At 48.9% G+C, this 25,701-nt stretch overlaps 1 protein-coding gene across 5 annotated transcripts; it reads right to left on the bottom strand.

Moving 5' to 3' along the window:
• Positions 1-1,595: 1,595 nt before the first annotated feature.
• Plekhb1 (pleckstrin homology domain containing B1) lies at positions 1,596-19,600 on the bottom strand. Of its 5 annotated transcripts, XM_057778003.1 has the most exons (9): positions 19,472-19,600; positions 18,477-18,587; positions 14,048-14,123; positions 12,663-12,815; positions 12,012-12,114; positions 10,872-10,911; positions 7,684-7,788; positions 3,125-3,224; positions 1,596-2,634 (listed from the first exon to the last, which is right to left on the bottom strand). In XM_057778003.1, the coding sequence occupies exons 2-9, from the start codon at positions 18,492-18,494 to the stop codon at positions 2,498-2,500; spliced, it is 732 nt and encodes a 243-aa protein (XP_057633986.1). In that variant the 5' UTR covers positions 18,495-18,587; positions 19,472-19,600; the 3' UTR covers positions 1,596-2,497. The 5 variants fall into 5 exon arrangements, with proteins under 5 accessions (XP_057633986.1, XP_057633988.1, XP_057633991.1 ...); XM_057778005.1 differs by lacking the exon at positions 7,684-7,788 and having other exon boundaries at positions 10,821-10,911; XM_057778008.1 differs by lacking the exon at positions 7,684-7,788 and having other exon boundaries at positions 19,472-19,589.
• Positions 19,601-25,701: the final 6,101 nt, after the last annotated feature.

Here is a 25,701-nt window from a genome sequence, read left to right as displayed (position 1 = left end):
GAAATCCTGTCTCAAAAGGCCAAAAATAAATAAGGTTTACTGGGACTCAGGATACAGTTGAACACTTAAAATAGTTCTTTGTTTTTCAAGACAGGGTTTCCCAGTAGCTGTGAAACCAACCCTGGACCTCACTCTGTAGACCAGGCTGGCCTTTAAGTCACAGAGAATCTGCCAGCCTCTGCCTCCCAATTCCACCACTGCCTGGCAGACAACACTAAAGCAGTTCTTAGGACCTCAAAGTCTGAAGTATTTACTCTCTGGCCATTTGTAGTACAAAGGAAATCCCTGCCTTTGCCAGCCACATCTAACTCTTCCAGTCCGGTTACGAAAATATAGAAGCCACGGGCCAGAGAACTTAGTGCAGCTGTCTTCAAAACTAGTGTTAGTGCACTACAGTTGCCGTGAGAAAGGAGTTGATGAAAACAGGTAAGGAACTGCAGTGAGAAGTGCCTTGGAGGACTGGTCCTGTGGTTTACGGAACTCTTCAGTGTAAGAGTTGCCCCCTCTGCTCAACCTGATATATGGTTGTAGTTGGATTTTTCTTTGGGCCACCAGCTCCCAAATAACAACACAAAGACTTATGAAAGGTTGGCCTTGGCTTAGGCTTGTCCCACTAGCTTTAACAACTTAAATTTACCTACTTCTATTAACCTAGTTCCGTCTCATACCACCCATCCTGCTTCTTCCATGTCTCCTCTTAGTCCCTGACTGGCAACTCTGCCTTTTTTTTCCAGAGTTCTCTCTCTGCCCTGAAGTCCCACCTATACTAACTGCCTAGCTTTTAGCGATTCCAGTTTTATTACAACGCTCACAGCAATACACTTTCATACAGTGCCGATATCACACGACATAGAGTCATTCTCAATTCCAGCCCTGGCTGCCCTGTGTTTTCTTTCTGTGGCTTAAATCAGTTCTTGCAACTGTTTCTGCTATTTGTCAGCTTCCAGAAGCCTGATGCAGGTTCTGTTTGTCTGTGGCCACACGTTTCTATGAGAAGAATTAATTGGTTCTTTAGGTGGGGAAGCTACTATGGAAACAGTTCTGATGCTTGCTAACTAAGGAGATGTCCCAGTCGCAGAGTCCTTGTCACACAAACATCAGGATCCAGCACTCAAGTAAAAAGCTGAGTGCCACAGCATGAACCTTTAATCTCAGCCATGGGAAGGCAGAGGCAAGGGGATCCCTGAGGATTACGGGTCAGTCAGTTTAGCCAAACCCATGAGAAATCTCAAAAATAAGGTGAAGATTGATAAAGACACTCTGGCTGTTGACCTCTGACCTGGTGTGTGCACACACAAATATTCTAACTTCAGAGGTCTCGGTGCCATCTCTGGATTATCCATCAGCTCAGAGCATAGAACAGAAAGCCTGGCATAGCCTCCCCTTTGAGACTTCAGATAAGGCCAGCTTCCGCCTGCCATGTTATGGGTAGGGAAAGCAAGGTCTAGAAATGAGTTGTCCGAAATTGTTCAGCTCACATGTTACCAATTCCATCTAACTTCATAATACATTTTATCAGTAAATGGTGGGTCACAGAGATGTCCTGATGAAACCTCCCCTGGAGGAACAAAGCAAGCAAAGCCAGTTCTGGGACCAGTCAATCTTTATTAGTATCTGCAGCAGAGCCAGTGGAGCCCTTTCTCATCTACAGGGAACTTTAGTGGACACTCTGACCACTGGGGCCAGGGATTTTAGCTTTTCTATTGGCAGCTGGGACAGGGCAGTGGAAGGATCTGGAACCAGGAACAAATGGAGAGATTGCTTGCCACCTACAGGCAGGCACATGAGTTCCCCGTGCTGGTGCCAAAGTGGGCCAGGGTAAAGGAAGAGGAAAAGCTGCAGATGTTAACAGTCGCAGCAATAGAACTGAGCTCATGGGATCAGAAAGGCATTTCCTGATGAAAACAACTTGGTGTATGGAGTAAGGCTATGTGCTGGTACTAACAAAACAGGCATGATATTCATGATAGTTGTAATCATAAAACTTTCCTCCATAAAGAGCTCCATCACCTTTATCAAGCAAGCTCCTTAGTCTGGAGGACACTACAGTCCAAACCCTGCCTCAATACCAAGCCAACTGTGTCGATTCTTTGGGCAGGTAAGGTGTTCTCTGCCCTCTCTTGCTGCCAGCAGCACCCAGCCTTGCTCCTTGCATGTGTCCTAGTCAGACTGATAACTGTAGCTTCGTTGTTTTTTCTTGTGATAGCCATCCCTCAGACACTTGTAGCTCAATGAAATCATGTTTGCTGTATCTAGAAGAAATAGATCTGTTTGTGATTTACGGGGGTGTCTGGCAATAGGGGTGAGGATTTCGGCCAAGTCTGCCTGAGATGTTAGCTTCCTCTGAGAGGAAAGGAGGATAGGTGGTGGAATGGGCCAGGCGTAGAGAGCTTCACAGAGAGGGAAAGGTCAGAATGAGACAGGGTTTAAATGGGTAGTCCACGAAGAAAAGCGTCTTGTGTTCTATGTTCAGGTCCAGAAGTCGGAGCCCCAGGGCTCAGAACCAGCAAGGCGACCACATGAGAGACCCAAGAGCAGCGCCTGTGGCGGCCCCAGCAAGCATGCCCATGGCCAAAGGGGCGCCCGCGCTGCAGCAAGGGTCCTCTCTCACTATCACACGTGTCACACCAGGGCCTGTGAGAAGAGCCAGAGGGTTAGTGAGGTTCAACCCCTGTGACCCTAATCCAATCCCACATTAAGGTATGGAACTATAAACTCATTCTGCTCCCCAGTCAGAGGGGCTGAGACTCTGAGTGCACTGATGTTTAATGACCATGGGGCTGGGGACTATGTACAGGGAACCTCAGGATCCCTAGGCACCTGGGGCTATATGCAGTATCTGGGGATGGACAATAGTAACCAAGACCTTGGGAATAGGAAGGAGGTTATTGCCATTCCTGCAATAGCCACCTGGGGTCGCCAGCAGCACAGGAATGTCATTGCTGAGCAGTCTGGCTGGATGGGGCGGGCCCTGGGAGGCTGGAAGATGAGAGGGAATAGGGATCCAGAGAGTCCTGCTGGTGGGATTTGGAAGATACGTGTGCCCTAAAAGAGCCTAGTGAAGCTTAGTCTCCACTGGTGGGTCGTGCACAAGGTTTGGTGCAGGACTGTGATGGGCACTTACCTGCATAAGAAGGCCCATAGTAACTGCGGACATATGCTGCCTCATGCGCGTTGGGGGGCACCACCTCATAGTAGTCTTGATACGGGCTGTAGACGCGTACCTGGGAAGTCCAGTCAGGTCAAATGCCCAGGAACTTCCTGGTCTGGGTTTGGTCCTGTAGCCACCCTCCTCCCCAGGCACCAGGAAGCTAAAGGAAAAGGCACTACCTCCTCCATAGAATCCATATCCCTTCTCTAAAACTTCATCTAGCTCCCAATGATGCCTTTTCACCTACTTTGGCTTCCTACATTGCTCAAATTTCCCATGGCTCCCAAATCTCCTTTATAGGTCTAACAACTCTACAGTTCCTCTCACTTGGAAAAACCTGATTACTCTCCTACTCACAGGAAGAGAACTATGGCCAAGCCGTAGGCATGAATTAAAGGAGGACTGGGGCAAAGGAAAGGAAGAGAAGGGAAAAGAAGGAATTGAAGTAGCTATCATCCAGTTTCTACTACAGAGTGGGTCCCAAGGGAGATGTTGTCCTGTGTTATCACCTCTAATCCTTAGAGACAGGCAGTGCTGTCTACATAGTACCCAGCGCTGTGGGCTAAGGCACAGAGAAGCTGGGAGTGCTGCCTGCCCCTTCATGTTTCTACCAACCTTCCAGAGCCTAGCTCAAAAGTCACCTCTCCAGGAAACCCTCCTGGTCTCGGAAGTACTTCTTCCTGGGCTCTCTGTGTCGTGATAGTTCCCTCCTTATCCTTTGTCTTCACCTTTCTAGCCTGCTCCCCAGATGTGTACCACTTCAGGACAAAGCCCTTAGCTTGTCACCAGCAGGGACTAGTGCATGACAGGAGTCAGTAAATACATGCATGATTAGCAGTAACTGCCAAGCCTGGGGTAGCAGACCTGCAGGGGATCACGGCCACCTTGTCTCCTGGGACCTTCCCTTTTAGCCCCCTTGTGTCGCTCACACAAGGCTTTACACCAGAATGGCAACTCTCTTTAGAAGTTCCAGCCTGTGGTGGTGGTGCACGCCTTTAATCCCAGCACACGGGAGGCAGAAACACGTGAGTTTGAGGCCAGAGGATAGCCAAGGCTACCCAAAGAAACCCTGTCTCGAAAAACGAAAACAGAAAAAAAGGTTTGTATGTGTCCAGCTTTACTAACACACGAACCGTGCTATTTCCCCACCTCACAGCCCTGTTCTGGGGAAATGTCCTTGTCTAAATGCCAGCACCGTGCACTCGAGCCAAGAAATCATGTGGGCACCTTGATTAAGGGGTTCCTTCTCCTTTTTACCCTTTTGTGTATGGGGATGCATGTGTGCCTATAGTCAGAGGTTGATGCAAGATGCCTTTCTTAATTACTTTCCACTTTATTGTTGAGGTAGGAACTTGGAACTTGCTGGTTAACCCGGACTGAACTGCCAGGCCAGCATTCTCCTGTCTCGCCCTCCCTGGCCCTGAGACTGTAGGCCAGCATTGTCCTGTCTCGCCCTCCCTGGCCCTGAGACTGTAGGCCAGCATTCTCCTGTCTCGCCCTCCCTGGCCCTGAGACTGTAGGCCAGCATTGTCCTGTCTCGCCCTCCCTGGCCCTGAGACTGTAGGCCAGCATTGTCCTGTCTCGCCCTCCCTGGCCCTGAGACTGTACATAGCATTGCTGTTGCTGTCTCCACATGGGTGCTGGGATCTGACTCAGGTTCTCATGCTTTCATGGCAACAGCTTTCCTGACTGAGCCGTCACTCCACTTTTGAAACAGGATTTTGAATGCAACCTCGCTTAGCCTTGAACTCACTGTATAGATGAGGATGACAATGACCTTCTGATCTTCCTACCTCTACTTCCCAAGTACTGGGGTTACAGGAAGACACCACTAAGCCTGGCTATAGAACCTTTGCCCTTTGGGGAGAGTGGGTGTTTGATACACAGCCCAAGCTACCTTTGAACTCACAATATTCCTGCTTTGGTTCCTGGGTATTGGGATTATAGGCATATACCACCAAACACAGAATTTTCTTTCCTGGGATGTTGCATACTAGCCTTTCACACCAGGTCTCAGAGTTGTACCTTCTCAATAGCTCTTCTGACAACCTGCTGGCCAATGCCGGGAGAGTAAGCCATTGACTTTAACAACTTGGACACTAGATCTTGGTGGGGAGGGGTGTTTTTCAAAGGAATTGTTGGGGAGAAAAGTCAGACTCAAGAAGACTGAAGGATTCTTAAGGTGGACGGGAAATCAACATTACATGTGCCTGCCCTGAAGCTTCAGTAAGCTGGCCTCTATGAGGATCTAGAGTGGGTGGAAAATACAACCTCATGCCTCTCCAGGGCCCCTGTCCCTACCCTCCAGCTCTGGGATGCCCAAAAGAAAACAGAGCACCTGGCAACAGGCAGGTCACCCCAGAAACAACCTCTGTGGGCAGAGACAGTGCTGCCCAATCAGTGAGTTACATGTAAGTAACCTGGCCTCATCTAAAACTGTTGTGCTCTTAGGTTTGTGGTGTTTCAACCCAGTTTTAGCCTTGTACTTGCAGTTCCGGGCCTCTCTGGTGAACTAAGCAACATTGATCAAGCTAAGTAACCTCTTGGAGCATGTTTCTCATTAACCCTGGGAAACTCCAGAAAAACTACATCTATTGATCAAGTACTTCAGGGCTCAGTTCTGCATGCCACAAGCACCAGAAGCCTCACCCAATCCCCAGAGCTGGGGATCAACCCAGAGCCTCACACATGCTAAGCATGTGCTCCACCACTGAGACACTAACCTGACTCTAGGAGTATATAGTTCAGTGTTACAAACAGTGTAACACTGGATGGGGGTGGCGCACACCTTTAATCCCAGCACTTGGGAGGCAGAGACAGGTGGATCTCTGTGAGTTCGAGACCAGCCTGGTCTACAGAGCTAGTTCCAGGACAGGCTCCAAAACTACTGTCTTGAAAAACAAAAAAAAACAAAACAAAAAGCAGTGTTTACCTAGCATGTGTTAGGCTCCAAGTTCAATCCCTGGCACCACAAAATATTTATATTTATATTACAGTTCCTAGGCCCCGCCCCAGACTTAGGACGCTCCAGCACATACAGGATACCAACATTTGATGCTGTCGTGTAAGTCCCTAAGCAATTCTAAAACACAGCATCAATGAGCAAGAAAAGAGTGCAGCTGACCATATACTTCCACAAGCTCCCATGTCACATAGCACTAGACCAGGTGCTCTGCTAAGCCCTGGGGACAGAAAGAGTTGAGGCCCAGAACCTGTGAGCTGGTCTTCATTGCCGGCCTGACTGAACTCGGGAGACACACCTCTGGGCATGTCTGTGCTGTTTCCAGAGACTTAACTAAGGAGGAGAGGACCCCTCCCCTCCCCATTAAAGATGGGTTTCAGTTTCAGGCTAAACAGAAGGGAAATGAAAGAACCAGCTGGACACTAGTATTTCCCTTTCTCTGACTGAATATGAGCAAGCAGCCTCATTCACACATGGAGGAGTGTAATCTCAAACTATGAACCAGCATAAATCTCTCGTTCCTTAAATTGCTTCTTGGGAGGTGTTTGGTCATGATAAGAAAAGTAAATATGGGGCTGGAGAGATGGCTCAGAGGTTAAGAGCATTGCCTGCTCTTCCAAAGGTCCTGAGTTCAATTCCCAGCAACCACATGGTGGCTCACAACCATCTGTAATGGGGTCTGGTGCCCTCTGCTGGCCTGCAGGCATACACACAGACAGAATATTGTATACATGATAAATAAGTTAAAAAAAATAGTACTTAAAAAAAAAGAAAAGTAAATATGGGCTGGAGAGATGGCTCAGCAGTTAGAATTACAGACTGCAGAGATGAATCAGCTGTTAAGAGCAATGGCTGCTCTTCCAAAGGTCGTGAGTTCAATTCCCAGCAACCACATGGTGGCTCACAACCATCTGTAATGAGATCTGGCGCCCTCTTCTGGCCTGCAGGCAGACATGCAGGTAGAACACTGCATACATAATAAAATCTTAGAGCGAGGGAAGGAAGAGGAGCAGGAGGAAGAAGAAAACTACTACATCCTGATTCCAAGAAACCTCCAGGCCAAGAACAGATCCACTCCCTTTGTAAGACTGTCCCCATCACTGACCACTGATTAAGCACATGCTTTACAGGGTTTCACTGGGCAGAACCGTTGAGTCCTTTCCTTGGAGGAAACTCCCATTTCAGAGGGTAAAAGCAAACAGGAATAAAGTGACTCTGGGGCCAGGTAAAATGAAGCCAGTGCTAAGAACCAGTGATGGTGGACTATGCCCTGAGTGCCTGAAGCTCTGGGAAGGTGGCAGCCTTTGAGGCAGTTCTTTAAGGATGAGAATCAGCTAGTCAGCTAGCAGAAGGAGCTAAGGGTTTGGGCAGCAGAGGACAGAGCAAACACAGTGGGGAAGAAGTGTGGCAAGCAAAGCTGGGAGGATACCATAGGCCTTGAAAGCCAGCTGTGGTCCAGTGAGGAAAGGGGAGCCATTGATGTCCATGAACAGGAAAGGGATGAGACAGGTGACTTTGGAGGCTCATCCTGATGGCCAGAAAGGAGCAGAATGGCTGAGCTTGCACTTACCCAGATCCGCCTCTCAACCTTACAGGGGTTCCAAGAGAGGGCCGTACACCTGACCTTAGGACAAACCCGACGGCTCCTGGGTGGGACGGTGGCTCCAGCTGGGGCCTGCTCCAGCCACAGAAACCCAAGAAGGGAGAGGGAGGGAGATGTCAGATGCTCTTTACACCTTAAGAGACTAGGAGATGTTACCAGGCCCCTATGGGAGTCCTGAGCCAGCTGTTCATGTGCTGGGAGTAGGTCAGAGATGGAATAAGGGGTGTCAGTTACTCAGGAAAAAAGGAACAATGGCCTTCTAGCTCCCCCTCCCCCACCACCTGGTTTCAAGCACATGGGATCCCAGTCTCTTTACCCACAATTCTAGGTTCATCTGTGAGTATATCCTTATGAGCCTCTTTCCAGAATGGGGGAAAACACAGGCCACTCCTGCATAGCCTCAGGGACAGAGAAGCCCACAGACACAGGTGTGAACAGACAGACAGACACAAATACAAAAACACAAGCACCAACCCTAATAAAGCCAGAGCCCAGAGGGATGTGTATCTGGGAAGCAAAGAGAAGGGACATGGAAGACGAGGTGAGGTGAGGGGTAAGTACAGCAGGCAGGTGGACAGGCGAAGGAGCAAGACAGCGTCATAGAATCACAAAGTGCAGAACGGTCAGCCCTCATTTCCCTCCCGCTGTCTTTTCAGTATCACTGACTGGCCCTGCTGGAGGGGAGAGGGGGCTTTGGAGCTCAGAGGGTGGTTGGCCAACCTGGCTCCTTCCCTCTGATGATTCTTGGTCTTCCTTCTAGCTTCTCACAACCACCTCCCACCTGAAAACCCAAGGCAGCCCCCAATGGCTGACCGCAGTGTCAGGAAAAGGCTATTCCTCCAACTAGACTTTGAAACCCTTCATGGCCTGACCCTGATGGGCTCAGGGGTCATCCCTCCATGGTAAACCTTCCAACCAGGCCAGACTCCAGCCCTTAGATGCACATGTTTACAAACATGCACACACGCATCCGTCTTCCCTGCCTTCGTTCACACATCTCCTACCAAGTCTCCAGTGACTTAAGACTGTGAGACTCTGAAAGAGCCATTTCCCCCTCCTTGGCTTCCCTGTCTGTAAAGTGGGTTAATATATCAACTGCTGCCAACCCCCGTCCTTGGAGGATGAAATGGCAGCTCTGCCAGGGCTTCAGCAGGTGGATATACTCGAGATGGTTCCCAACTATCTGTCTCCTCTGCTACTTCCCAGTGGACACTCTCCAGGTGAGAGAGCCCACAGGGAGCCTTGGGCAATGCTTCAAACTCTCACGTTCACCAATCACTAAGCACTCTCTCCTGCATCTCCTAAATACCTGTGCTCCTCAGCCTGTCAGCCAGCAAGACTTCTTAACCCAGATCTGCAGCCTGTTGCAGGGAGACTGGCTCCAGCTAACTGGTCCCTGGGTTCTCACCCTCACCTCCTACTGTTCACACCTTCCCTATAAGCCTGCCTTTTTGTGATTGTTTTTGAAACAGTCTGGCTCTCTGGTCCAGGCTTGTCTCTGCCTCCAAAGTGCTGGGGTCACAAGCACACACTGTTCTACCAGCTCCAGGACGGCTTTTTGAAAATACAAATCTGGCACTGCAGAGAAGGCTAAGTTAGCAAAGTACCTAAGCATAAGAACCTGACTTTCACCCCTAGAATTCATGTAAAAAGCAGGCATGGTGGCATGTGATAGCAAACCCAGGAGGGTCCCTGGGGCTTGTTGACTAGCCAGCCTAAGTAAACTGGTGAACCCCAGGTCCCAGCAAGCCCTGTCACAAAATAAGATGATGGCTGAGGGAGGCAGAGGCAGGCGAATCTCTGTAGTTCAAGGCCAGCCTGGTCTACAGAGGGAGTCCCAGGACAGCTAGGGCTGTTACACAGAGAAACCCTGTCTCCAAAAATGAAGGGATGGCATTGAGGAAGGTTGTCCTCTGTGCCCTCTGTGCCCTCTGGCCTCTACACACCTGTGCACACAAATACATGGGCACACCACACATACAAGTAAATTAATCAAAAGACAGATGTGATCTGGTCAGCCCATTCTTCCCTTTTTTTTTTTTTTTTTTTTGGTTTTGGTTTTGGAGACAGGGTTTCTCTGTGACTTTGGTTCCTATCCTGGAACTAGCTCTGTAGACTAGGCTGGTCTCGAACTCACAGAGATCCGCCTGCCTCTGCTGGGATTAAAGGCGTGCGCCACCACCGCCCGGCCATTCTTTCCTTTTGTTTAAAGACTGTCAATGGTTTACTGGTGCTCCTCGCAGACACCAGTATTCTCAGGGCAGGGCTATGTGTGCCTGTAATTCTAGCACTGGGAAAGCTGAGGCAGGAGGATCACTACAAATTTGAGGCCAGTCTGGGCTGCATGGGTTCAAGGCCAGCCTGAGTGAGATTCAAAGTGATACTCTAAGTAAAATAATAATAATAATAATAAAAGCCAATATTCTTAACATAAGGCACAGACCTGAATCCCCAGCTGTCCTCCACCCCTCACACCATTCTCTGGGCATCAGCCAATCTGACAATTAACTCTTTCAGGCCTTTGCACATACTGATCCCCCTTACTTGGAAAGCTGTTTCCTTCACCATAGCCCCACCTTTCACTCGATTTATATTTATCCTTCAAGTCTCCTCCACAAATGAACTCACATCTGGATCAGACCACCAAAAGGGTCACATACTGAATGCCTCTGCCAGAGCGGTGGCTAGTATCACAATGGAATCATTAATTAATTAGTTGTTTTATATCTGGCTCCTTCTAGACTGAGTACAGGAGGGTAGGCCCTACATCCCTTGGTTTACTTCCAGTCCCTGACCCCGGCATGGTGCCCAACACACCGTCAGATGCATATCTGTTGTGTGGATGAATGAGCTTCAGCCTTAACCATCTACAGAGAGGGAACACTAACTCCTCTCCTCACAGGACCGTTCTGAGAGGTATCTTGATAACACATGCCTCCCTCTTTGCTAGCTTCCATGCAACCCTCCAGTGAGTCCTCCTGGAGGCTTCTCTCCCTCCCTCCTGCTGACTCCTCCCTTCTCCACAGGGGACTCCAGGGGGCTGAGTCTGCAGGAATCTCTCCATCCTAGACTGAACTAACAGGCAGAGACGGAGTCTGAGTGACCTGTGATTCCATGGCATGTGGGACGGAGAGGAGAAGAGAGCAGGGGCTCACCGGGGTGGAATTCGCCTCCAGCAATGCTGTCTTCCATGCTCTGCAAAGCAAAACCCACCGAACCATGAGGAAAGATTTGCAGGGTAGACATATGGGGCTCCCTCCCACCTTGTAGATGCTCATCCCCAACCCGGCCCCTAGCCCCCACTTCTCCCACCTCTCACGGAAACAAAAGCAATTGCTCTATTGCCCTGGTCACATGGATGGGCCCTGAGGTAAGCTAACAACTGTTACTGCTTTAGTTTGGTTTCTTGTTTGGTTTTTGTTGTTTTTATGAGACAGGGTTTCTCTCTGTAGCTTTGCCTATCCTGGAACTCTGTAGACCATGCTGACCCCAAATGCATAGATCTGCCTGCCTCTACTTCCCGCGTGCTAGGGTTACAGGTGTGTGCCACCACTACCTGGTGAGCTGGTAACTCTCAGTCCAGCCTCTTCCCCTCATCTATATCCCAGTTGAGCTGGGGAGCATCTTAGGGGCCTTGAGTCTCACATGTCTGAGTGGTGCTCTGCCTGCAGCCCATCTCCACATTCCAACTTGCACAGTTTCCCAAACCACGACCCAAGCCTCCAGAATGCCCAGTGAATACCGGACAATTGCGCCTTTGTTGATTGTGATGGCATCTGGCTGGGGTGGACAAGGCAGCTCTATGCTATCTGCCCAGATCTTGATTGTCCCCCAAATACACACCCATCTCTTTCTTTTTTCTCTAGGCAGAGGCCCCGCTGTTCAGGCAGAGGGTGGGAAGAGAAAGAATGTAAGGGACAGATGGCCCTGAGGAGCCTCAGCCTCCCAGGACGGGCGGCCCTGCTTGCACACTGCCCGTTGCTTTCTGACGGCAGGACTAGTCTTAGCCCTCAGCTCAGAGTTCCATGGCATCTCTTCGAAGAGGCTCTTTTGAGATGCCAGTGGGTATGCCTGCTCCTTTCAGTCAGCCCGGGTAAGAGATCACAGGCTGCCAAATGTCTGATGCCAAATGTCAGGGGCCCAGCACTGGAAGCAGGCGTGCCTCTGTTTCTGAGTTCTCTGTGTATGTGCCAATTACCAGGAGTTATATCGCTGTCCTCTGCTCAGCCCATATGATAAAACCTTGCTAACTGGCCTTAATCCCCTTTCAGGTTGCACCCAAAGATCCCACTCACATGGCATCATCCCGGGTCTCTGCACACAGGTGCAGGCGTGAACCCTCCCGTAGGTTCACTGTCAGCAGACCGTCTCGGCTCCTGCCCTCTGGGGGCTGCACATCTGAAAGAAGACACATATACATGAAGATTCCAGAAATAGGCCCTAGCTGTCCCTACTCCAGGAAACACTGGGGCTTACTTCTTTGGTCCTATTTGCTGGTCATTGCTAACTTCTGATCCCACATACTTTTTTGCGAGTCTGCTATGCCCTCCAAACACTTCCAGCTTTTTCATATTACTGGCTTCCTAGAGCGTCTCTCAGTTACTGTATTATACTATGACTTCAGTCTTGGTTAAAGCATTAGATTCACTGTGTAACTTTAGGTCAGTTACTTCACTTCTCTGAGCTCCCTTAATTCATCTTCATCCACTCTCTAGGACCTGCAGGTATTTTATCTGGACTAACCTCTGGAGTACAGCACAGGTAGGAACTCAACCAAGGACCAGTTTCTTAACCCATAGCTAACTGACATGCAGTTGGCAAACGCCCAGAAGCAGTGTTTGTAGGAGCTCTCTGGAAGCAACCAAAAGCCTCCCGATTGTAGTCCTCAGATACAGGAAAAACCATGACCATGGACAGAGTTCCACCAGAGAAGTGTTTCGGCTCACCATGACACTCTTGGCCGACCTTTATGTCTCGGACATTGAAGTGGATAAGCACGCGGTCCTCCTCGTCCTGTGCCGTCTCATCATGGTAGTAACCCAGCGTGCCGTCCAACCACAGAGCAAACCAATTCCTCTTCCAACGGCGGAGGATGGAGCCTGCAGGATATTCCAGGCCCACTGGGGAAGCGGAACTCTGGCCTTGCTGGGGCAAGATTCCCAGGTAGGCTTCCCAAATCCCCTCAGCTCTGCCCCATCACCATCACTTCTAAAATGAGGACAAGGCCTCTCTGTATTCTCATCCCTGCCAGACACTGTCCCGACACAGCAGAGCTCAACTGTGACAGGCCACTCATACCAACTTGTGAGAGCTTCCAAGAAAAGCCAAGTCTTCAAAGGCAAAGTCCTCTCCCTGCTGGAAGCCTCTGTTTTGCTTCTTATCTCTGGTTTGAGTTACAGTCATTTGTCTCCCTCTCTTGCACCACGTGGGGGATCTGCATCTCCCCGCGGGTCCTAAAACCCAACACGACTGGTGTCTGCCAAACCAAATGAACTAAAAATGGACAAGAAAAAGGGCCCTGGGGGCTCCTAGCCCAAAGATCTCCAAGACGGCTCTTCTTCAGTTTACAGCATTGGTTGGATAATGGGGGAGGGATGACTGGGGGGCGACTGTGACTCTAGACATTTTACAGTGGAAATGGTAATACGATGTACAAAACATTAGAGGGCTTCTTAGCCAGGTGTGGAGGCTCACACCTATAGTTCCAGCACTTGATTAACTGAAGGGAATTCAAGGCTAGTCTGGACTACTGAGTAAGACCCATCTCAGAGAAGAGAATTAGGCATGGTGATACATTCCTGTAATCCCAGCACTCAGGTAGTGGAGACAAGAGGTCAAGGTTATATTTGACCACATAGTGAGTTTGAGGCCAACTAGGGCTACATGAAACTTTGTATTCCCTCAATGCCTCACAACGCCCCCAAAAGAGGGCTTCTTAGAGCTGTGGCTCTGAAAGCGAGGTGTGTCTAACTTTGGGCCTTGGTCTGTGTCCCACCTGGGTTGGGGTGCTATGGACACATAAGGCTTAGTTTGTACCCCAAGGAATACGCAGCTTAGAGTCTAGGGTCAGTCTGGGCTGGGGAAGAGAGGTGGGAATAACGATAGAACAGCGGTCCTATCAGTGTGGGCGCTGAGCAGGGAGGCTCTGACCCAACTTAGTGCCGCAGGGGCAGAGGGTTCCTCAAACGACAGCCAGAAATGGGAAGAGAAGACCAGAAGGTTCTGGTGTTAGAGAAAGGTCTGCCATGATGTGTAGAGCAGTGTCCCTCCTTCCCACCCCGCCCCAGAATCAGGCACAAGGCAGACAAGGACTTGACCCGGCAGCACTCACTCTGTCTCCACAGCCAGCCGCCCCTAAGCAGGGCCATTTCTTCAAAAGGACTTTCCAGGGTGGAGTCGGGTGGGACCTGTCAGAAAAGCCAGGACACACAAACTTCACAATTCATTGCAGCTCCTGAGAATGAAGCCCCCAGCCCTACCCTCCCTAGAACTATGCTAGGTTGCCTTAGTCAACAAACATAGGCCAGGCACCTTCCGCCCACCCCACAAGGCTCTGCTCCTGTAGAGAATGGGCACACTGTCCCTCTGGGGTCAGCCGGCAGCCATCCAATAGGACAGGCGGGGGTGAGAGCCAGACTAGGCTCAGTTCCAGACCTTGCTAAGTCCCTGCTCTATGAATGAGACAGGTAAGGATGGAGTGAGGAATTCTTAAAGCTCATAAAGTGTTAGAAAATGGGACCAGCACAAAGTGTCAGTCAGGGCAATGAATTTCCAGGATAGAAGAGCCTCCTTCACATTGGAACCCCACAGGGGCTGCCCATTGAGCACTGTGTGCTTGGTACACTTCTCTGCCTTCAGCTTCCCAACCATCCCTGCCTTCATTCCTATTTTAGAAACAGAGAAACTGGGGCTCGCAGAAGTCCAACCTACATAGACCTCCTTGATTACGAAGCAATGGAGCCAGGATCCACACCCAGTCATTTCAGCATCTCTTCAAGAGCTTTTAAAAGATACAGTGCCAATAAGGTGTAGTGGCATAGCCTTTAATCCTAGCAACTGGGACACAAAGGCAGGCAGAGCTCTGCGAATTATAGGCTAACTTGGTCTACATAATGAGTTCCAGGCCAGCCAAAGTTACTCTGTCTCAAAAAGCCAAAACCAACCAAATAAAAAACCACCACACGGTATGCAGGAAGGATCAGGCCTACTCAGAATCAATACGGGGGGGGGGGGGGGGGAAATGCACGTCTAGTCTTTAAAGACAACCCCTGCCCTCGCGCGCATGGGCAAACCAAAAGGGTTTGCCCGCCACTGCAAACCTCCCCAGACAGCCCTGTTAAGTGGAAACCTTTATTTTACAGGTGGTCGAATTGAGGTGGGAGGGGCAAGTGGCACACCCTTGTATGTGATGGAGCTTAGATTGGACGGAGTCCAGGTGCCTTTTAAAGAGGCGCCTCTGCCCTTCCCCCACCTGCGCAACTAGGGCTGGCACACCGAGAGTGGAAACCTTAGCCTCTTGTGTTTCTCCTCTAGCTGCGTAACTAGGGCTGGCACACCGAGAGTGCAAGCCGTAGCCTCTTGTGTTTCTCCTCTAGCTCATTCCTCTCTCCAAGCTCTGACACAGTCGGGAGCACACTCCCTCTCAAGTTCCCCGGGATGCACCCACCTGTGCACACCTGTTGCCGAAACTGCGCCACAAAAGCCCGCTGCTGGATGAAGCTGCTCCCCTAGCAGTCGCACCTGCGCTTTGCGTACCCCAGAGAGCGTGTGGCTTTGCACTCCCCGGGCTGTGCCTGGGGCCCAGCTACCCTCAGGCCCCGCCCTCTAGTCCCAACTCAGTCCCTGGGAGGGGGCGTGGCATGGAAAAATTCAATGACCGAGACGAGCTGGGATTGGTAGTCTGCAGTCCTACGCAGAGCGGTACAGTCTAGAGTGCCCAGAAGGGGTAAGAGGCTACACATATACTTTTATTATCTTCTGTTTTTCTTTTCTGTTTTGAAACAAGGATTTGCCTGTATTTCCAGGCCTACCCTTCAAATGGTCTGCCTGGGCAGCGGGACTACAGGTGTGTACCACCACACCCAACTTAATTTTCTATTAACACATTTATTTGTTTGCTTACTTTTCATAAAATTCTTTTCCCCTGCCAGGCGGTGGTGGCGCACGCCTTTAATCCCAGCACTCGGGAGGCAGAGGCAGGCGGATCTCTGTGAGTTCGAGACCAGCCTGATCTACAAGAGCTAGTTCCAGGATAGGCTCCAAAACCACAGAGAAACCCTGTCTCGAAAAAACAAAAAAACAAAAAAAAAAAAATTCTTTTCCCCTTTTGGTACTAGAGATGTATTCCAGGACCTGCTAAGTACTGACCTACACTCTGTTCTTGACATAAAGTACTTTCTCTTAAGAATGTGTGGGTGACCGGGCGGTGGTGGCACAGCCCTTAATCCAGCACTCAGGAGGCAGAGGCAGGCGGATCTCTGAGTCTGAGGCCAGCCTGGTCTACAGAGTGAGTTCCAGGACAACCACGGATATACACAGAGAAACCCTGTTGTCAGTAAGGCACTTGCAAACATGATACGGAACTGAGTTCAGATCCCCAGAACCACGTTTTAAAAGTTGGCATGGCGGTCCCAACGAGAAAGGGGTGGGTGGATCCCCGGACTCACCAACCTTCCAGCCTCACCTGACCATGAATATTAAGCCACGCTGTCTCAAGAAAGGTAGGTGGCTGCCTCCACACACACATGTACACTCATTCACCCCACCTCCACGTAAAAATAATATCATTAAAAAAGAGGGGGAGAGAAATGCGTAGCTTGAAGCCTGACCTGTAATCTTTAAGAGGAAGAGGCAAGTGCTAGAGGCAGGAGGATCCTCAAAGGTCAAGACCAGTCTGATCTGAGAGAGAGTTCCTGGACTACATAATGAGACCTTGTCTCAAAAACAAGAAATTTTACATGAAAACGAGAAGAATGTTCAGCTTAAAGTCTCACTTTGAGAAGAGAGTCAGAGAGATAGAGAGGATGAAGAGACATGCCCCAAAGAGCTACAGCCAAGCATGATTGTTGCTGGACAAACTGCCTCCGTCATACTCAAGGACAAGACATTAAGTTCAGCAGAAGCTGGGCCTGGTTGTACAGACCTGTAATCCCAGAGGCTGAGAAGCACGAGGGTCACAAGTTCAAGGCCAGCCTGAGCTGCCGAATGAGTTCAAGGCCAGTCTGGGCAACTTAGACTCCACCTCAAAATTTAGAAAAGAAAGAAGAGAGGAAGGCTGGAGATGAAGCTTGGTGGTAGACGGCTTGACTTGACCCAGGAATCCAAGGCCAGCCTGGTCTACAGAGTGAGTTCCAGGACAGCCAAGGCAACTCTGTCTTGAAAAACCAAAAAGAAATAAAAAAAAGATGGCTTAGCAGACAAAGGTGCATGCACCAAGCCTGATCACCTGAGTTCTATCCCCAGACCCACAAAGTGGGACGAGAGAACCAAATCTCACAAGTTCTCTCTGACCTCCACAAGTGCAGTGTTACAGTGGTGCACACACATGAGCATATGCACACACACACACACAGAGAGAGAGAGAGAGAGAGAGAGAGAGAGAATTTTAAGTTTTAATCAAATGTAAGAGAAGCCCACACCACAATCATCAGAGGCATTTCCAAATCGATTATATTCAGCAGCTTTGTGCTTCCCAAACTGTATATGAAGCTCTGATCTCCCTCAGTGAGAGAACTGTGTTGTTCTAGAAAACACCCTCCCGAAGCCCAAAGGACTGAACACCCTTGTCCAGTTTAGACCCTTGGTCGTGTGTCCCATGGAAAGAATCCAACTCCTTTACAGACTGAAGAAAACAATACCCTCTGGAAACAAAATTAACTGGAAATTATACTTAAATCAAACAAAGACTGTGTGTCATGGTCCACATTTGGGAGCCTGACATAGTAGGACTGGAAATCCCAGACTAGTCTTGACTACATAGTAAACTACATAGTAAAGCTATCCTGGGCTGCATATCAGATTTCTCACCACCACCTCACACACAGCATCTGCGAACAAACTATATATACATACACACACACATATGTGTTTAGCAGAAAGAAGTCAGGCTCTGTCCTGGTTGGTTTTTTGGAGGGTTTTTGGGCACCAGGAGCCTGCCTTCTCAGTCTATCCCTGTCTCCCAGTCTACTGGAAGAGACTGGAGGAAAAGGAACCAATGCAAAGGGTGGCTTAACCAGGAGTTTCCCTCTTAGCCTTAGATGTTCATAAAGGCTTCCCAGAGGAGGCTGGGGAGTCTTAAAGGCCAGTAGCATTTCCCCTGTGTGGACCTGAGAACCCTACATAAGTGCTGGTAGAAAATTCAGGGGTTTTCAGTATGTTTAGAAGGTGAGTGGGGGATGGGAAATGTGGATTAGAAGGGACAAAGCTGCAGAGTTGCCAGGATATAAGGAGGATTGGTGGCAGCCTGAACGCTGTGGTATTGTGGCTACCTGGGTGAGATACTTTCAAGACAGGATGCTATGTCATATGATTAGTGGGTTATAAGGTCCCAGGACACAGTGGTGATGGATCAGGGGCTGGATTTGAGGAAGACAAATATTTTATCGCCTGGATCTGTCCCTCTAGGGTCACTACTTTGACTAGCTCCGTCCAAAATCCCCAGCTATGTGGAATTAGACAGAGAACGCCAGAGACCAGAGTTTCACGTGTTTGGGAACGGCCACCGCCCCAACTCCCTTCTGTCCCAGAGAACGCCTGCTTACCGGAGTTGCAGGGCTCATAGTGTCTGTCGGTCAGGCAGCATTCCCAAGAAGGTTCCGACAGTAGGGCTCTGTTCTGCAGCCTCAGCGACAAGGAGATCAGGAAAGAGCTACCTGAAGGGAGAGGCACGGAGGGCTACATTAGCCCTAAAGACTAGCCCTCGGGTCCAGTTCACTCCCCGGCTCTCCTGACTGGGATCTCCTCTGCCCCTCAGTTCCTGGGTAAGTCACCTGGTGATTCCAAGCTGGTGTCGGCCTAGGTCTCCAAAGTAGAATTGGGAGGAGAGTGGGAGGGAGACGAAGGGGATGAGGTCAGGGTGGACTTTCTGCCCTAGCTGGAACTATGTCTCCATGCTGAGGCCTGGAAGACTGTGCCCATCACCCCAGCCTTGACCGTAGAGCCAGGCTCCTTAAGCTTCCCTTCTTGGCTCCCAGGTCTCTAATCTTGATCCGAGCCACCCCAGAGCTCCAGCCCTTCCGTGCAGCGTGTGCCTCTCTGGGGCATTCACCACAATAGATCCTCTTAGCAGCTCATCCCCTCTTGGCGGTCAGTCCTAGGAACCGCACCTTCCAAACTCCCTGGTTTTCATCTCAGTGCCTTCAACTCATTCTCTAGTCTCTGGATAGTCCCAACCTACCCAGTGCTAACTTTTCTGCTGCCTATAGCCGGGATGGAAAGAGGGAGGGAAGGAGAGGAATGGAAGAAAAAGGGGAGACAGGAGGGAAGGAGGGAAGGAGGAAGAGTAGACAGAAACGGGGAGGAAGGGACACAAAGAGCTCTCTCCCTGGAAGCTTTGGCTGGTTAAATTGCTAACACACTGTTATAATTGCTATTACTGTTTTTGATAATGAATTTCGTTCTCATTTAGACGCTCCTTTTGAAGTTCGCTTTCCTGGACATAAACAGAGGTTTGGGAGTAGGGTGATCTGACTCCCCCATTAGCAGCTCCCTAGCTGCTCTGGCTGCCTTGAGAAAACAAAATAAAACAAACAAAAACCTGAGTCAACAACCAGGGGGAGACCCCTTACGCCCTGCAAGCTGGTCTTGAAGTCTCCATAGTGGGCTTGAAAAACGTGTGCAGGTTAACAGCTGATGACGCCAGGTCCTGAAAGGGGATTCAGCTCAGACTGCCTCCAGTATTTGGATTACAAAGTATTTGGATTACAAAACTGCGACTGTCTGTGTCCGCCTACGCGAGAGGAAACTCGCCCCCTGGTGGCCGTATGGGGGGACTGCTGTGACTGCCCTCCAGACGCAAAGGTGTGATTGGTCCAAAAGTGACTGGTACTAAGGAGACCAGGTGATGAGGGATCCAAACATGAGGACTCTGACTGTATAAGGGGGTCACTCAGGCTCATCCCGTCTCTGGTGTTGCCCATGAAGCCTGATAGAAACCTTCTCCCAGTTTCTTAGCTACTGTCAGCTAATAACATAAGGGAAGAAACAGCCAGGGCATGAAAGTGACAAGGCAGTCAGCTATTTGGCAGCTGAAGAAGAGCAGCTGAACATTTCGAGAGTGGCCAGGGTAGGAAGAAGGGTGGCAGAAACGAACTGGCACTGGGCAGGAGCAAAGGCTGTGACTGGCCCTGGAGTTCCAGAGAGCCGTGACGTCTTCGGGGCTGAGGACTCCTGGTGAATAGGCCTACCTCAAAGCTGAAATGCCAGCCACAGCCAGAGACTGAGGAATCCCAGCTTCCTAAGTCTTCACAAAATCTGTAAGACTTGCAGGGCTTCATGATTCAGGAAGACTGTGACAGTACAGGGTGCCACCTGCTGCTGCCCCCACCCACCTACCTCCAGGCAAACTGAGCTGCCAGACACCAACATTTGAGGGTGTCTCCTTGTCTACCCTATCTTAGTGGAACAAAAGGACCCTGTGAGTTGATTGGGGAAAAAACAAAAGAAGCCAGGGAGAGTCAGGAGAGGAAAGAACGACCAAGCAAGCTTAAAGGAGTAAGTCACAAAACAATCCCACACCAGTGTGGAGTTATAATTAATGAAAGGGTTATTTATTTAAAGGGAAAAACTTACAGATCACTGTCCTAGACAACAGCCTTCTGCAGGACCAGGAAAAGCGTCTGGTAGCCGGAAGCAGAGTCCGAAGTCAGGGAGACCACGCCCGAAGGAGCTCCCAGCACAAGCTGGCCGTAGAATCTGGGCCTGGGTCCTGCCAGTGCCTGGCCTCTCTCAGCTCTTCCTCCTCCTCTCCTAGCTGGGCAACTAGGCATCTTCCACCAAGGTGGGAGGGAGGAGGTGGGATGGTACAAAGATCTAAATTACACTCTCCATATTTAGCAACCAGAAGAAATGGGAAGGTCCTCTGCAGGAGTAGTCAGAACTCTTAACCACGGACATATCTCCCAGTTCCAATTCTGCTAATCTTTTAAAAGATTTTTTTTTTCAGTTTGTTTTTTTGTTTTTTAAGACAATTTCTCTGTGTAGCTTTGGCTGTCCTGAAACTCACTTTGTAGACCAGGCTGACCTCAAACTCACAAAGATCTACCTGCTTCTGCCTCCTGAGTGCTGGGATTAAAGGTGTTTACCATCCTCTCCTGACTTATGTATTTATTTACTATATGTGTACCATGTGCATACAGGAACCCAAAGAAGCCAGAAGAGGGCATCATATCCCCTGGAACTGGACTTACAGGCAGTTGTAAACTGCCTTTTGTGTGTTGGGAACTGGATCCATATTCTCTGCAAGAATAGTAACTGCTCTTAACTGCTGATTCATTTCTCCAGTTCTTTCTCTTCTCCTTTTTAAAATATCAAGCTATTTGACTTTTATTGTTTAGCTACAAAAAAGCTTTTATGATAATTAAATATTATTTGTAGTGATGAGGCAAGCAGGCCTGCTTTTAGAAGGAACAGCGGGCTGCGTTTCTGCTGCCCGGCCCTCGGCCGTCTGGCTAGCTTATACCTGGAAATAACAACACACAAACTGTATTCATTTAAACACTGCCTGGCCCATTATTTCTAGCCTCTTCATGGCTAACTCTCACATCTTGATTAACCCATTTCTAATAATCTGTGTAGCACCACGAGGTGGTGGTTTACCAGGAAAGATTCAGCATGTCTGACCTGGCAGCTGGCTCCATGGCGTCTGCCTCATTGCCTTCTTCCCAGCATTCTGTTCTGTCTACTCTGCCCGCCTAATTTTCTGCCCTATTAAAACGCCAAGACAATCTCTTTATTAACCAATGAAAGTAACACATAGACAGATGACTCACCTACATCAACAAACTATTCAAATTTCTGGAAAAATAATACTTAAATTGATGAAAATGAGAGGCAGAAACTGGCCAGCTAGTTTTAGGGTAGAAGATCCCAAATAAACAATTTTTCTTTGGCAAAATCTGGAAATGCCCTTGGTTCTGTCAGCCTTCTGCCCTTGCTGAAAGCCAGAGATACTAGAAGGATTTAAGCCAAAATGTCTCCTTCTTCCCTGACCAGAGGTCAGGAATGCCAGCAGATAAGTCTGGCTTGTAGTTCTCTCTGTACGGATGTGGCTTGCCTTAGCCCTGGACACCTCATGAATGGGCCAGGGGCAATGTGTCTGTTCCGCCCCCATCTCATCAAGCCTAAGGCATACTCAGTGGCACCTTGCTCCCAGGGACCCACTGCTTGCTCTCAATTTCCTACATATGAATCTATCCCAAAAATCCATCCTCCTGTGGTCCATGAATTTCATTCTTCAAATTCACAAGACAAGAACCTTGGAGCCAATGATTCAGTAGGTTTTAGGTGGCAGCCTGTGCGTGGCACTCCAGCTCCTGAGCGGAAGCCCCCTGATGTTGGAAACCCCCATCAAACTCAGGGACACACTACCTTCTCCCACATCAAAATGAACCAAAGGTCTTCAGTGTTTCACGACTTGAATCAGCATCACGTAGACGCTGAGGGTAACTGAAGGTTACAGGATCTAGAACCACCTAGAAGCAATCCTCTGGGAGCAGAGTTATACTAATCTGGGTGGGAAGATCCACCCTAACCGTGGGAGACACCATTCCATTGTCTGGGGTGCAGGACTGTGTAAAAAGAAGAAAGCAAATTAAGCACTAGCATCCATCTCTCTGCGTCCTGACTGCACGGCAGGTGACCAGCTCTCAGGCTCCCATTGCCATGCCTTCTCCACGTCCACCAAAAACAAGCCTTAAGTTACTTTTATCAGGCATTTTGCCACAGCGGTAAGAAAAGTAACAAGTAACACGCTTTCTTAATTCTAGCACACAGAGGCCGGGGAATCTCTGTGAGTTCAAGAACAGCCTAGTCTACAGTCAGGGCTACACAGAGAAAACCTGTCTTAAAAACAAGAACCAAAAGCCGGGGGCGGGGGAGGGAAGTAACCTACTTTGGTTTTTTTGATTTATTTATTTATTATGTATTCAGTGTTCTGCCTGCGTGTATCCCTGCAGGCCAGAAGAGGGCACCAAATCTCATTACAGATGGCTGTGAGCACATGTGGTTGCTGGAAATTGAACTCAGGACCTTTGGAAGGGCAGGCAAAGCTCTTAACCACTGAGCCATCTCTCCAGCCCATCTACTTTGTTTTTATAGGAGTGTCCTGGGGGAAAAATTCATTCCATGTGAATGGTAAAACAATGACCTCCCAGAGCCATCTGGGAGGGTTCAGCCAGGCTTTCTGGAACAAAGTGAGTGTGACAGTTTCATATGTCAATCTGCCTGAGCTACAGTCACTACCCACACCAACCCTTCCATCAACTAGTTAACCAAACAGGAATCTCTGTATGGTATAAGGATTCTTTGTAAATGTTTGTAATCTGAACAGTCACTTGAATTTACCTAAGGCAGTGGCTCTCAATCTTCCTAATGCTGGACAATACAGTTCCTCACATTGTGGTGACCTCAACCATAAAATTATTTCATTGTGTACTCCAGAGGCAGGAGAAAGTGAATCTCTGAATTCAAGACCAGCCTGGTCTACAGAGCGAGTTCCAAGACACAAAGAAACACTGTCTTAGAAGAACAAACAAACAAAAGCAAGCAAACAAAATTCATCACCATTTCATAACTGAAATTTTGCTACTATTATGAATTGTAATATAAGTGTCTGATACGCGACACCCAAAGGGATCACAATCCATAGGTTGAAAACCTTTGAAAAGGCTGGGTGAGGTGGTGGCGCACACCTTTAATCCCAGCACTCGAGAGGCAGAGGCAGGCGGATCTCTGAGAGTTCGAGGCCAGCCTGGTCTACAGAGCTAGTTCCTGAACAGCTAGGGCTGTTTGTTACACAGAGTAAACCTGTCTCAAAAAAAAACAAAAAAGAGAAAGAAAAAAAGAAAGGGAGGAAGGAAGAAAGAGAAAGAGAGAGAGAGAGAGAGAGAGAGAGAGAAAGAGAGGAAGAAAAAAAGAAAGGAAGGAAGGAAGGAAGGAAGGAAGGAAGGAAGGAAGGAAGGAAGGAAGGAAGGAAGGAAGGAAAAGAAAACGTTACTTTGGCAGGTTTCTTTTGGTGGGGGTGGTGTTTTTTGAGACAGGGTTTCTCTGTGTAACCATCCTGGAATCAGCTAACCAACTGTCCCAGAATCAGCTCTGTAGACCAGGCTGGCCGCAAACTCAGAGATCCGCCTGCCTCTGCCTCCGAGTGCTGGGATTAAAGGTGTGCGCACTACCATCTGCAAGAAAATATTCTTAAATATTCTTGAACAATGTGAGAGGTCCTCACACAGTCTAAGGCTCTGAGTTGAAAACTGAGGCTTCCCTGGAAAAGTCAGAGTAGACTGGCTCGCATCCGGGCTCCTGCCTGAGATTTCTGTCTGCCAGCCTGCCCTCCAGACTGCAACCCCCCGACTTTAGCAAACCGATTCTTCGAAATAAGTCTCTTTATATGGGACAGCATCGTCTACCATTCTGTCTCTCTGGAAAGCCACGACTTCTATGGGACAGAGGCAGACATCTTGCCATGAATTCCCCAGTTGAGTTTTTTAGAACACCGTATTTGAGAGCACAGGAAGGACTCCCTACAGCTTAAGAAGGGCAGGCATTAAGAGAATCAGAAGAGACAGTAGCTCCCCAGAAACGGGGGTGCAAGTTCTTTCTGAATTGCAGCATCTGGTCCATCGGATGAGTGAAGAGCCACTTCTAGAAGCTTACGTGTAGTCAGTTCCCATCCTGCTGTGTTTCGTCTGGGCTCTGTAGAAATGAAGGGGTTTTTCTTCTGCACTTCCAGCCAGTGACCATGAGCTGTAGCTTCAGAAAGATCAGTCAGCTTTGGGAAGAGAGTGTTTCCTGCAGCTTTGCCTCAAGATCTCCAACGTGCTTTCTGGAGATCCACTTCAGTGTGCTTCAGGGCTTCCCTTCTGTGCCAAGCAGCAATTATCCTGGAACTCACTCTGCAGGCCAGGCTGGCCTCAAACTCAGAGATCCAGCTGCCTTTGTCACACAAGTCCTGGGATTAAAGGCATTGCCACAACTGCCTTGCTATCATTCATATTCTTTTCTATCTATCTATCTATCTATCTATCTATCTATCTATCTATCTATCTATCTATCATCTATCTATCTATCTATTCTACCAAAGCTTTCTTCTTTTTCTTCCTCCTTTTTTCTTTTAAAGATGTATTTATTTTTATTTCATGTGTTTGAGTGTTTTAGCCTGCTTGCTTGTATGTCTGTGTACCGTGTGATGCTTGGTGTCTACAGAGTCCTGACGAAGGCATAGGGTTTCTTGGAAGTGGAGTTAGAGACAGGTGTGAGATGCCCCAAGGGTACTGGAATTGAACCTGGGTCCTCTGCAAAAGCAGCCAGTGTTCTTAACAGCTGAGATATCTCTCTAGCCCAGCCCGTTTTCACCTGAGGTTGGAATCCAGGGTCTCATGCCTGATGGGCAAGGGTTCTTTCTCTGGGCCAGCCCCAGTGGGGGTCTTTTCAACTTTGGCCAGCATTCCTCTTGACTTGACCCAACAGTACCCCATGCTCTATAATTCTGCAGGAAAGTTCTGAGTCTCATGTTGTTTGTTACAGGTTTTTGTTTTGTTTTGTTTTTGGAACAGGGTCTTTTCATAATAGCCCTGGTTGTCCTAGAACTCACTATGTAGACCAGGTTGGTCTCAAACTCAGAGACTGACTGCTTCTGCCTCCTGAATGCTGAGACTAAAAACATAGCATTATGCTTGACTCTTCTGTTTTAACTTTGGATTTTGTTTTTCCTGTTAAGTTTTATTGATTTGACTTCATCTTCTAGGAGCAGGATCTTCAATAAAAGAT

This window comes from Chionomys nivalis, chromosome 8 (genome assembly GCF_950005125.1).
Source record: "Chionomys nivalis chromosome 8, mChiNiv1.1, whole genome shotgun sequence".
NCBI classification, from domain to species: Eukaryota; Metazoa; Chordata; class Mammalia; order Rodentia; family Cricetidae; genus Chionomys; species Chionomys nivalis.
The sequence above is the reverse complement of the archived record's forward strand: the minus strand, read 5'-3'. Positions and strand labels throughout refer to the sequence as shown.